The sequence below is a fragment of the Ixodes scapularis genome, unplaced genomic scaffold (assembly GCF_016920785.2).
Source record: "Ixodes scapularis isolate PalLabHiFi unplaced genomic scaffold, ASM1692078v2 PGA_scaffold11__112_contigs__length_91849675, whole genome shotgun sequence".
Classification (NCBI taxonomy): domain Eukaryota; kingdom Metazoa; phylum Arthropoda; class Arachnida; order Ixodida; family Ixodidae; genus Ixodes; species Ixodes scapularis.
Window position 1 is genome coordinate 10,621,507 of NW_024609837.1, and position 13,521 is coordinate 10,635,027.

At 46.4% G+C, this 13,521-nt stretch overlaps 1 protein-coding gene across 4 annotated transcripts in view; it reads left to right on the forward strand.

The window, feature by feature from the left end:
* LOC8026235 (chitin synthase chs-2) overlaps positions 1–9,022 on the forward strand; it is a 73,987-nt gene extending 64,965 nt beyond the window's left edge. For all 4 annotated transcript variants that reach the window (XM_040222999.3, XM_040222998.1, XM_029991521.2 and 1 more), the window contains exons 16-18: positions 1,275–1,854; positions 5,811–6,587; positions 8,383–9,022. In XM_040222999.3, coding sequence (XP_040078933.1) covers positions 1,275–1,854; positions 5,811–6,587; positions 8,383–8,684 — 1,659 coding nt within the window. In that variant the 3' untranslated portion in view covers positions 8,685–9,022. The remainder of the gene's footprint in view (positions 1–1,274; positions 1,855–5,810; positions 6,588–8,382) is intronic.
* The last annotated feature ends 4,499 nt before the right edge of the window (positions 9,023–13,521 follow it).

A 13,521-nucleotide genomic window follows, 5' to 3' on the forward strand; every position in this document is an offset into this window, starting at 1 on the left:
GCATACAATAAGAATAATAGTAATAATATTAATAAAAGCATCTAAATTAATGTTTCCTTCAAGTTCTAGAGGTGCAAGTTACTGCAATTTATAATTCAGATTAAAAAAAAGCAATTGTCACTTGATTATGAACATCGACTATATTTAGTACTTCATAACTAAAATTGGCATGCGAAAGGTTAATATGTCTTCCATTGCTCCTGCCAATTTAGTTCTCATTTACGCACACCCATATAAAAGTGAAAACTAGAGAAAATAGTTGGCATTAAAAAATAAACCTACAAAAAAGAGTGCATATAAACCTTCTTGCAATACCGAAGTGTCCTTGCTAAATCTCAAATTAGAAAAAGGTAGCACCAGGATATTGCAGTCAATCATATATACATTCCGAAGTTTTATTCAGAAATTGTGTCGCGTCTCGCTCTGGAGGTGTGCTTTCACCTTAGCATGCGGGTGCTCTGTGGCGAAACAAGACACGCAAGATCGCGATGCCTACTCCGCGGTTGCCATTTCTCTGCAGTATACCAGTGCAAGAAGCGCACTCAGCGAAACTAAGTAACCCCTCCAGTACAGACCACGAACATGAGAGTTATTGCTTAACTCAGGTGTGCTGTGAGTCTTCGTACGAACTGCAATCGAATAGTACGTTAATTGAGGCGATAATCAAAAGCTCTTAAAACTCGCATAAGCATTTCGTAGCGATTCGGCCGGGTAGCGAGGCCTGAGCTATTTATATGTGCAGTATTATTAAAATGAAATTACGTTTTGGCGCAATGTTGGCGCAAATTCCTCACTATCTGCTTAAATGTAGCAGCTATGGCGCAGTTAATCACATCACCGGTGATTTGACTGCGTAAGTTCAAACATAGAGTTGTGTGAGTTTTTTTTTACTCTTTGTTTGGTTGTATACGATCTAACAACCCCCCCCCCCCCCCCCCCAAACACTCTAATAACCGTCAGGACAAGGTCGATATAATTTTCAAAGAAATAATTGAAGTTCCCATATGTTCATGTTCATGGACAGAAAAAATAGCCCAAACTTCGACACTATGATCACTTTACCACAAACACAATCACCACAGCACATGAAGTTGATCGAAGTTGATAGAAAGAATTTGAAAAGGAGCCTACTGGAAGTTTCAATAGCGGCAGCGATCCGTCGGCAGCCACACAAATGCTTTCAGGAACCTTCCTTCCAAGTCATAGGATTAGATTGAACATCTTCGAGCAAATGACAGCTCGCCGACATCCATGTCTATCTCTTTCTGTCGCAGATCTTCGTGGCCCAAATCCTATCGGCGGCGTACGCACTCCTCATGACGGCCGTCGTGGTAGGCATAGCGCTCCAGATCCAAGAGGACGGCATAGCCTCCCCCTCCTCCATCTTCCTCGTGGCCACGGTGTGTAGCTTCCTCCTGGCCGCCTTGTTCCATCCACGAGAGTTCGGTTGCATCATCCACGGCCTCCTCTACTTCGTCCTGGTACCTTCCATGTACCTCCTCCTCATCCTCTACTCGATCGTCAACCTTAACGTCGTCTCGTGGGGCACGCGAGAAGGAACGCAGACCGAGACTGCGGCGACCGACCAGAAGGTACAGGGCACGTCCCAGATGGCAGCTGCCATCGATTCTGTCACCACCTGCAGCCTGGGAAACATCGTCACCTGCTTCTGGTGCACCTCGCCGAAGAAGGAGAGTCCGGGAGGCTCGTTCAGGAGGCGCAGCCAGCGCGACTACCCGGCGAGCAGTTTGCAGAGGTGGCCCGGAAGGCGAATGCCACCTGTAGACGAGCAAGATGAGGAGGAATCACCCGTGGACGAGGCCGACTCCTTGCCCCCGCATAACGCTAATCAAGGTAAACCGAAGTTCTTGATTCGCGCACATGATGATATCGTTGTATCTACAACTCATAAACAAAACTTGTACACGTGACGAGAAGTCTGCAAGGTCTGCATCCCGAGGGGATGCAGACCTTGCAGACCTTGCGGGAAGCCTGGGTGCAAGGTGCGCGCCCACATCGTCACAACCGATACTGCCAGAAGCACGAAATCAAATTTCACCATGAGGATCGACGGGGACCTTACGTGCTGCGCTCCCCACGTTGTCTACCTCCTTGAGTGTCGGGTGTGTCAGATGCAGTATGTGGGACAAACCATGACAGCCTTCAACAAAAGATTTAACAACCACCGACCCCATTCGACCAAATTACCCCGTCTTCCACTCTCTAAACACTTGGCACAAACTGACCACTCATTCGACAAACTCGCTGTCATTCTACTTCAATCCGGCTTTAGATCAAACCTAGAACGGGAGCTCAAGAAAGCCCATCTCATATACAAACTTGACGCGGTCAAGTGTGGCATTAATGAGAGCCCGGGGAGACCGAGTTGTCCACAGCTCGTGTGAACGGCCAAATTGTCGCCTCTTCCGATCCTCCCTCTCTCTGCCCCCCTCTCGCTCTTTGTCTAGCAGATGTATTGTGAGCGGCGCCCTTTGGCGCTTCTGGTCCGGTGTCGGATGGGCATGGGAACAAGTGTGCGGGACTCGCCTGTGGCGGGGCGGGCGGGTGTCGACCCTAGATGCCTCGCTCTGCCGGCCGCGTGTGCATGGCTTCTTGCCCTTGGGGCCCTGCCATCGCAGTTCCGTCATCGGGGAGGTCTTTCGGGGCTGGGCACACCGTTGTGTTCCGCCTGTCGTAAATCTTAACTTCAAATATAATTGCTGTTGCAGTCACTTTTGGGGGCATTTGTGTTGTTATGTTGTGCCTTCTGTCGTCCCCTCTCATCTACTGCTTTCTCCTCTCCCTCTCCGAGTGAGAATCTCGGCCATCATGTAACCCTATTCACTTTTATGTCACGCTTGAAGAAAGGGGGTCCCCCTCCGAAACGTCCGATTAAACTATCCAAGTTTGTTTGAACCTCGGTGGCTTTTTTACTTATATGCGAACGCCTCGGCTCCCCACAACTTGAAGATGTCATCTATATATATATATATATACATATATATATATATATATATATATATATATATATATATATATATATATATATATATATATATATATATATATATATATATATATATATATATATATATATATATATATATATATATATATATATATATATATATATAAGACGAAAAGAACCCTTGGTGAAAACAGCAACAACGGACGATTTAATCTTCGACGTTTCGGCCGGAGTCCGGCTTTCGTCAGAAGGCTTCCTGACGAAGGCCGGACTCCGGCCGAAACGTCGAAGATTAAATCGTCCGTTGTTGCTGTTTTCACCAAGGGTTCTTTTCGTCTTCTGTACCCACGCCTTCGGCCCCTCCGCCACCATGCCCGTTGTATATATATATATATATATATATATATATATATATATATATGTATATATATAGTGACATTCATTTAAAAAAACGTGAAATCTAGTTATGCGGTTTGCCCCGGTGAGTTATCCCTTACAAAAAAATAAAAATCTGGTGTCTTTCTGTTGAAAGGTTGTTGAAAAAAGTCATGAGGGGATATAAAATGTCTATAGCTTTTCATCAGACTTTCTCTAGCTTTTCAGTTTACTTTTTATTCATATTGGCCCACTTTTTAATAAAAAAAAAGTCAACAGACTTTTTGTAGGCTTCAAGATACCCAAGATACTTCAAGATACCAAGATATCTGTAGCTTTTCACCTGAAAATCTGCAGATTTTCAATTGAAAAACTACAGCCCTTTAAAAGGAAGGAAAAATGCTTTACACCTTAGCTATTGATTCAACAATTTTTGGAGGCTTACTAGGGATTTCCACTCTGCTCCAAATTGGCTGCCGTAAAATAACGTAAAAAATACACGCGATTTTTTTTTACATTATAAATTTTGTTAGAAAATTGTGTCCCTGTCGTATTTGAACGCACTACATACATCCCGCAAATACACATTAGAAACAAACACAAAAAACAAACACCATGAAGCACTCAACACCTGAATCAGTTCCGCTGACTCCTCCAGAGCCTTAGGTAGCCTACATTTTGAAGGTAATCATTTGGCCGGTGACTTCCTCAGCACTTATTAAAGTCCGAAATATCCGATCTCCTTATCAGGAGTCTGTCAAAGGGAAAACAGTGTTTCGAAGTTCGTGGACTCCATCTCTTATTAAAAAGCATTGGTACAATTGACAATAATTCGCCGAAGTCGCTAAAACAACATCCACAAGAAAATGGCTCCAAGAATAAATGCTGTCGCTTCTCTGGAGATCACCGCTGAGGACTAAGCGAGTCAGGGCAGTTGCTCCACTTTAAAATAGTTCTTTCGCTTTTTTTTTACTAGTGGATAAGTTTAATAAGGTCAATAAAGTCACTATAGTAACTTACAAAGAGAACGGCAGGGCGTGTGTTTTGAACGCCTGGCCTCCAACACGTGCCCTATGCCTTCCGTCGTGCTTTGACTGCGCGCGCGCGCTCGAGGTGCGCAAGACGCCGAAGAGATGTCAAGGGTAGAAGACTCGCGCTTGAGGCAAAACAACTGAAGGTCCTCCCTACCCTTCTCACCTGGTCAGAGACTATTGAGAAACTTGCTGACTTTTGACATCTAGCCAAGATGTCTAAAGTCAATAAAAAGTCAACAGAAAGTGTGCATCTCTTCTATTGACAGTGGCTCCAGAGAGTCAACTGAATATTTTCAACACGAAGTAAACAGAACGTCTGCAGTCGTTCTGATGACACTGTGAACAAGAAGTCAGCAGAAACAAATCAACGTGAAGTTAATTAAATGCCAACAGATTTTCTTTTGACTCAGGTTGAATAAAATCATGAGAACAATTTCAACAGAAAATCAACAAACTTTCTGTTGACCGTGTCAGCAGGCAGTCAATATCAAAAGAAAGTAATCAGAGTCAACAAGGAGCCAACACGTTTTCAATAAAGAATCAAAAATCATTTTTATAGGGGATACGGCCAGGGGCCGGGACATAGTACAAGGGGGCTCATCGTAACGATCAGTCGGCTACTCATGGAAACTTTTTAATTAGTGAGAATATACTTATAGTTTTAATTAAAAACTTGCGGAGCGTCATCGAAAGCCACTAAGTCAGTCATTTTTCAGAATGTCTTTGAGCGCGTGAAGAGCGCACTACTGCGCTAAAGTAACCTCACGTGCAGCACGAGCGGGGCTACCGGTGTGATAAGGTGCCAGCGCGATTTTTTGTCTCTTATCATAGCACGTTTTGTACATGTTGCACCAGTGCTACCTTAAGGGCATTACTATGCTTCCCACACGCTCAAAATGTTTCTAAAAATGATTGATTTATTGGTTTTCGACGACGCCCAAAAAATTTGTAATTGGAACCAAATGTTCATTTTCGCTAATTAATCTATTATTTAATTAATTTCATTTAATTTGCCAACTGATTGCTGTGCTTAGCCCCATATACTATGTCCCCCTGGACGTATAGCTCACCTGGACTAACCGCATAAGCGTAGCTTTCACGCCTTCTTTTATCTTTTTTTTTTAATTATTGTGATTTTTTTTAAAGACACTGAGTTCCCTTTAGATATATATATAGGAGGTATTCACTGGACGCCATATTTGTGGGTGCTGTTTAGAGCGCATGCTCAGAACGAGCTCACATTAATAGTCTGCTAAGACCGGCAACCTTGATGGTGCTAAATCCACGCTCCAAAAGGACTGCGGAAGCTAGCCGTCAGCACGCGCTCAGCAGCAGCGCACACGGATATGGCCGCCAGTGAATACTTCCTATACGGGTGATATGATCTTGAAACACTGAAAACGCGCTAACAGTTTGTCTTTGCTACGACGCAGACCCTGCGGACATCGATCCCACAACGCCGAATCCACAGGACCCAACGCACTGGTGCTCCGACGCAGTCTTCAAAAACGCCCCACAGTACTCCATGGGCAACAGAGAAACAGAGTTCTGGAAGCAACTCATTAACCAGTACCTGAAGCCCGAAGACACCGGCAGTGAGGCAGAGAAGAAGAGAGTCGAAGAGGGACTAAAGTCCCTCCGCAACCGGACTGTCTCCACCATGCTTCTCTGCAACGCGCTCTACGTCTTAACCATCCTCCTGCTCCAGTACCACAAGAACAGGCTGTACATCAATTGGCCCATAGGCGAAACCTACGTCGTCCGATACTTCCACGTGACCGGGCACGTCACGGTGGAACACCAGGCGCAACGCCTGGAGCCCATCGGCCTGGTGTTTCTGGTCTTCTTCGCGCTCATCCTCACCCTGCAGTTGTGCGGGATGCTCACTCACAGGTTCCAGACTCTGTCGCACGTCTTGGCGGCCACGTTGCTCCTGGAGCCTTACAAGAAGCGGTTAGAAGACCAAGACAGCGTGGACATGTTGAAGCGGATGCTGAAGCCGCACGAAAAACCGTTACAAGACGATCAAGTCGTCGATACTTTCAATCTGGAGAGACCGACGCAGGGGGACAACGCCCGGCAGAAATCTGTTAAAAAAGTGGAAGCGTCCACGCTGATCAAGAGAGGCCTTAGGCAAGGTACCAGGAAGATGGACCTGCAGTCTGCACTGAAACACATGCTAGAGACTGCAGAGGACAACGCCTCAAGGCGTAAGTGGGGTATTATACCGTCTCATTACTACCGGTGTGCTTGCAGAAGCTAGTACCTCTTTCCCAACTTCTGAATTTGACCAACCGTCACTCAAAAGTTAAGAATGCCGAATAGCCTCAACGAGTCCGTCATGATGCAGGTTGACGATTGCACAAAAAACAAACTGCAAAATTAAAAAAAAAATCGTAAAAAAATTGATTTCTCACGATTGCGCTACTTTCATGACATGTTCCAGGCGCGTACTATTTATCGTTCTTCACTCGACCAATACGGGCGCTCATACGAAGTCTCATGGTTGTAAAGGAGATACTCAAAAGCGAATCGATGGCATGCAGGAAATCTCCCGGCCCGTGGTTACTGGTCGATCAAAGTAAAAACTTGGTGAAGCTGAACAAAGCGGTTGCAAACCTCTCTGCTCAGCCTTGCAGGCCGTTATGTAAGCCTAATTTTCTTAGCGCCAATGAATTACATTTAAAAAACAGGCTTTCTGCAGATGGCTTCTTTTAAAACGATCTTCGTCCCTTCCCCAAAGCCCCACGAACATGCACATGAGACGCCATTTTAACGTGCTACAGTGCCATGCTTTAGCTTCATGTTGAGCGAGCCGACCTTGTCCTCACTATACTCCCTGCTCTTGTCGCACAGCGATCGAGCAACATCACCCTAGGCAACAAGGCCGCACTGCTTGATTTATGACGTCACCTACCAGAGGCCAGGGAGGGGGTGTGGAGCGCAGAATGTGCACCGAGTGCTGCGTCGACTTTCGGCTGGAATCCCCATCCTCCCCGGTTGAACACGAGTGCCAGCCGTACGCTGACGCAGCACTGGTGTCCAGCCTCTGTGCGTTCCCCCTGCTGGCCTCCCATATGTGACGCTTACAAATCAAACATTGCGGCCTTGTTACGTAGGAGGTCTTCGGTCGAGGCCCTCGTGTATCCGTTTCCTTTCCCTGAAGGTATCGGACACCGATAATCGGGAGTTTTTGTGGATCGTTTCGATGACTCCGAGAACGGTACTCCGCCGTGAGCTTTACGCATGCATCGTATCGTAATCGGGTATCGTTAGGGAGTTTTAGGGAAGCGATTGGGACATCAATAACGGTACAATGGGCCCTCGGGTACAAACTGTGCATGTGCGAGTCTTCTGTGTTGGCGCATGCGCAGTTCGTATACCGGAGGGGCCCTTGTACCGTGTCGGACGAGGTAGAGGGATGATCTACTAAAGCCTGATGCACATGGTGCGATTTCACTTTCGATTTCGAAGTTGCGACGTCGCTAATGCGACAAAGAAAAAGAAAAAGCGCGGTGAATTATTTGTTTTGCACCAATTAAGTTTCCCCCCTAAATTTGGCGGAGAAATTGATGTCACGCCACCTTATAAACTCTAAATTTAGTAGGAAATTTGACGTCACGGACATATACTCAAATTCCGTTTCCCCGCTAAATTTGGAGGGGGAAGTTGCCGTCACGTTAGGCATGCACCAAATCAGTTTCTCCGCTAAATTTGATACAATATAGATGATTCCTCACTTCCTAAAACAACTGTTCGATTCCATCCAAACAAATTTAAATTCCATGGCTCCTTAAATGGTGTATTTCACGCATGTATGTCCCTTTTCCCTGTTATCATTTCGTGAAGTCTGTTTTTTTTTTTTTTCTTTTTTTTCACCAAGATGTTTACCTTGCTAAGACCTCAAAGAGGTTGCAGTATCCAGTACATAAATAAATATTAAATAAATGGCACTCCAAAAATAAAAATCGCTGCCTATATCTTTTTTTTTTCCCCTTTTTGCAGAGCAAGACTCGATAAGTACAAGTTCCCGACCACTCGGCCCTTACGACATAGCGACTGTCCTGGTCCAGAGGACAAACTCTGCCCGGCGCGATAATCAAAGCCGGAGGTCTTCCAGCAAGTCCTCCCGCTCAGCCGCGCAACGAACAACGTCCAGGGGGAAAAACCGACCCGAACGACCCCAGCTAAGATCGGTGCTGTCCATGGAAGAGGCTCGGACCGAAGGCCCCAATATCCGACGAAGTGTCAGCACTCCTGGTGCCACTAGATACAAGGCGAACCACTTCGGGGAAGCGAACGTCTGAGCGCATTATGCAGCTCCAACCCCAATCGCTCCGCATCGGAGACTCCGATTCACGCATATCAAAGTCTCACCCATTCCAGACGCCATATGTGGTCCTCTAGGGATGCCCATAGGACATCTGTTAGACGTTACAACGTCCTCGGGACGTCTGCAGGACATCTGTGAGACGTTACAACGTCCTCAAGACGTCTGCAGGACATTGTGTGTTGTTCAGGGTTAGACTTTCGCAATTTCTAGCATAATGAGGAGCTGTGAGCGTACTTCATCGCGGACGTGGTTGTTTGGCGAACGTACCTGCCAGCATTTTAAGAAGCTTTAATCCAAACCATAGGGCTGAAACACGAAGTGTCGGTCTCATTCTTTCCTCTCTTTGACAAATCAAAAGATCATTGCAGCTTGTTGAGACCGCAAAGAAAAAAGGTCTAATCGGCTCTTGCAGCTCACGTCGTCCGCGGGGTTGCGTGTCAAGGTACCCCTGCGAGGGCTACTCAACCACTGCCTCGCTATAGTAGGACTTTGTTTGCCAAATACTAGAAGACAACGCAAGCACAGACCTGCAGGCTGAAAATGCAAGGTCACGGTGCAGTATCTGCGCTTGAATGGTTGAGCGGCCAGGGAAAGGAACACTCGCAGAAAGGAGACGAACGCCGTGACAGAGCTCTTTTAACGTTGCTTGGTCGGTGTTATTTGCTCGTCGGCTACGCTCTGACTGACAAGAAGTGCACACCAACTCAACCCTTTGACGTCGCACCACTGCGGTGGTGCTGCTGTCGCCATTGCGCATGCGCAGATCTCACGCGAATCCGATTTCTGCCCACGCGCAGCACCCCCACCTGGTGTGAACAAACGCGCGCTTATTGGTAGACAGCGTGATAGTGTATTTGCGGTGAGAAGCTCGCTAGAGACGCTTCTGTAGTCCTCACTATATGGGTAGTGCACGTGGTACCTTTATGGTTAGGTTTTCATTTTCATAGAGCGCAGAAGCTTGGCATGGCAGGTGCTTGCACCAGCAGAGGAAGGTGAAGTATCCTCACTCTGGGTTGTGAGAAAAATTCCACCAGGCGGCGATACTCAAAAAAAAAAAAAAAAAAAAAGAACACGCTTCTATTTATTTTGTTGAACTGCGAGTAAGGCTGCTGTCGTGATCCTGATTTATGTGACTGTGAGTGAATGGTAATTTAAGGCGGCGAGTTGATTGTGGGAATCAGTGATGTCAATGTGTATACATCGCGCCAATAGTAGTGGCATGGAATAATACAAATTACAGGGGGGGGGGGGGGGGGCATAAACTTTGACATAATGGCCCTTGTCTTTTTACTTTAAACGAAAGGAAGAGTTTCGTGCATTTGCCATATTGTCATAGTGTTTGTCTTGAAAATAAAATTCGCCGAGGTTGGCAATTAAAAAAAGAAAAGAAAATTGGGTTGTGTGAATGTTTATACAGCCTAGAACTTGGTCTGCTTCAACGGGCGACGAGTCTCCCAGCTGTAGACGAGATTGGCCTTTAACAGTCTTGTTTTGGGAGTACTTCAACAATGACGCATGCGTGCTAATTTAAGCTGCTTTACCGAGAGAGAGAGATCAATAACGTTTATTCATTCATATCAATGGCGGAGCGCAAGTTCGTCTGCTTCTGTTGCAAGGGGTTGTGGTGACGTCAGAACGGCGATCTCTGATTGGCTCTGATTGAAGGATAGGGGGTAGACCTCAAGGAAGCTTGCTTTGGGATCTACCCGCTATCCTTTAATCAAAGCCAATCAGAAATCGGTGTCGTTCTATACGTCACCGGAACCCCTGCAAAAAAAAGCAGACGACTTGCTCTCCACGTGGGCTTCATCTTGAGAGGGAAAGAGCCCTTGGTCCAGGGCCCCTGTGGCTATAAAAACGCTGCACTCCTGCCGCTGGTCCGCTCGGTTCGAGCTGGACAACGCGGCCTCCCGCCTCTCAACGGTTGAGTCGGGGATTTCGAGGGTTACCCGTACGTTGGGGCAGGCCCGTGTGATGTGGCTCAGGACCTTACCGAGAACGTGGAGCGAAACCTCGCGCATACAGCCACCGAGGACGCTCCCTGCAGGATCGACCCTGCCCCTTTTCGATTTGGATGAAAATCACGTGATGCAGCCGTCGCTACGATTCGACGGAGTCAATCTAGCAGCGCCAAAAGTGCAACATCATGATCTTTGCGCGTTTACTGGATGGATGTTCATGGCTATACCCTTTGTAACGTGCGGTAGCTCGCACCACCTAGTCCAAGTCCAAAAAGACAAACATATGATTCCTCCCTCCCTACTAACCCATTTTTGCCCCCTAGTAACTATCACCAGGCACTGTGGGATATCACCAGGATGACTTTTGAGCTAAATCAATCACTCACAAAAAAAAAAAAAAAAAAAACGAGAGAGAGAGCGCGAGATTATGGGGCTGCGCGTCACTGGAGTAGCCGGGGACACCAAACGCACAAAGTCGTGACGTTGCACTTTTTGGTACTGCGCGATTGCCCTCGTCGGGTCGTCGGTTGCGGTCGGACCACGGTGTACGTCGGAAATGGAGCATTATTTATTTATTGTTTGTTTCTTCAACAATGCTACTGCACCGCCGCGTGGGCATTATAGTAATGAGGGAGCGAGGGACGTCAGTCTTCGATGGACACGATCTGCTCCGGAAGGCTATTCCACTCCCTGGCGACTTGTTTACGGGAGAAAAAAGAAAATAGACGGCGTTTTATTGCTATGCACAGAAACCTTCCTAGAAATATTACGCCCCAGAGAGACATAAAATGACTGGACAAAAGATGTGCAGCTTTATCGGTTACCATATGATTATATAAAACACCATTTAATTAGTATCATCTTTTTTTTTTTCGAGAATTAAAATTTTAGCCCAGCCAACAAAGTTGTGTTGACTCAGCAGGGCTTCCAGAGGGCATAGTGGTTGCGTACCACCTGATTCGGAAGTTTTCCTTGTTTAAAATTAAGATATAGTCACAATATATGAATAGCACGGAGGCATAATCCGTTCACCCTCAGGCTGACAGTGCGGCGGAAGCAATGTGCTCGTTTCACAAGTCCTACGCCTGTTTCGTCACGTGATCACACTCCCGCCCAAATCCACGCACAGCGAGTGGGGTCACGTGATCAAAGGGAGGCGGGTATCCGGCAAGCGCGGCTTGCCGGATTATGCATAAGCGCAATGAACTATCGTCCGCTGTGGACTCCTCGAGGGCGGACATTGTTATTAAGGCGAAAGCCTTCTATGTCTCATCGTTCAGTCGACCTTCAAAGTCCTTGAGCGAAAACACGTCGACGACACGAAAGGTACCAAAACCCACGATTCGCCACTGGACCACGAGATGGCGTTACTTGTGCCAGAATCGGCGGAGGCGCGCGCGCGGCGCAAACCCAGCGGGAGAGGAGGACACTCTCGCTCGGGCAGCGGTGAAGAGCGGGCGTGCGACATGCCATGAGATGAACGGCGCCAGAAGTCTATCTTCAGAGAGCGCGCTGTCTTGGGAGGTTCGCTATCGCAGGGATCGGCGCTTGCTACGAAGTCAAGTCGTCTTAGGGATAACAGAAGAGACTTTGTGAATTTTTCTCACCAAGACCCGGTTGTCAAGTAAAGTACGTAGTAGTGAAAGTTTAGACTGTCAGACGCGTTTTAATCTATACCGTAACGACAAGGAGGAAAGGAACGGTGGCGGTGTGTTGATTGCAGTGGCAAATACTATACAATCATTTCACATCGACATCGCCTCTGAGATTTAGTTAATGTAAGTTAAACTTCAATTAAAAAAACAAAAAAAAACATACGTTTTAGAAGCGCGTTACCTAAAGTCCCTTGATACTTCTCTTTAAAAGCAGCGACAACAAATACAAATGACACAGCACATTCCGCTGGATCAAAATTGCGTCATTCATTTCAGTGTTCTTTTGTGCGCCGCAATTCGCTTCCTAAAACCTGCACCGTCACGCAGTCGGCGCTTCAATGACGTTACTTGTAGGACGCTCTTATACTTTAGCGTTACCGACCCCCCCGCTGCAAGCACCACTTTTCTCTCAAAGATTCACGATGTGATCGACGTTGTCATTGTACGTTTTCCTATCGCACCAATAATTTTGTTAGGTAATTTCAACTATACTTCCATAGATTGGTTTCATGTGCGTACCTCTGTTAGTCATTTCTGTTCAGAGTGCAGTGAATTTGTTAATGCGTGTTTCGATTTCAATGTGTCCCGAGTGGTAACGCAACCTATACAAGAGTTTCTACACCTTCAGCTTCTTTGTTAGACTTTATATTACCAACATCGCCCGATATTATCTATTCATTAAAACACATGCCTGTCTGAGTGACCATTGCGAAGGCTGACTTCGCTATAAATATTGAGCTTAGCAACTTTCTGGATGACTACATGCAATGCTTTGAAGAGTGTTCAGTAGAAAGTAGTTGGTGCTTATTTAAAGAAAAAGTAGCGTCACTTATATGGGTGATCATGTTTCCTTCTGCACCGTCTCATCATTACCTGACTCACCAGGGTATAGCATAACCATGAAGGGTTTGGCAAATAAAATATTACAGAAAGATCCATTGGTCAATTCTTTGGGAATGCGTCAGCATGACCCTTGGAAACGCCATACACGTCCTTCTTTGGGAAACAATAATGCTGACTCCTTCTCTTTTTCCTTTTTACTTTCTTTTCTGTTTCCTCTATTTTTCGCTGCCCCTTTTTGGCCTTCTTACGGGGTCAGTTTTAGCGTCTCCCGAAGGGGGACGTGTGCAGGGGCGGATTCAGAAGGGGGGTCCAGATGTCCTGACCCCCTCTTGATTTCTGCATCTGTAAAATT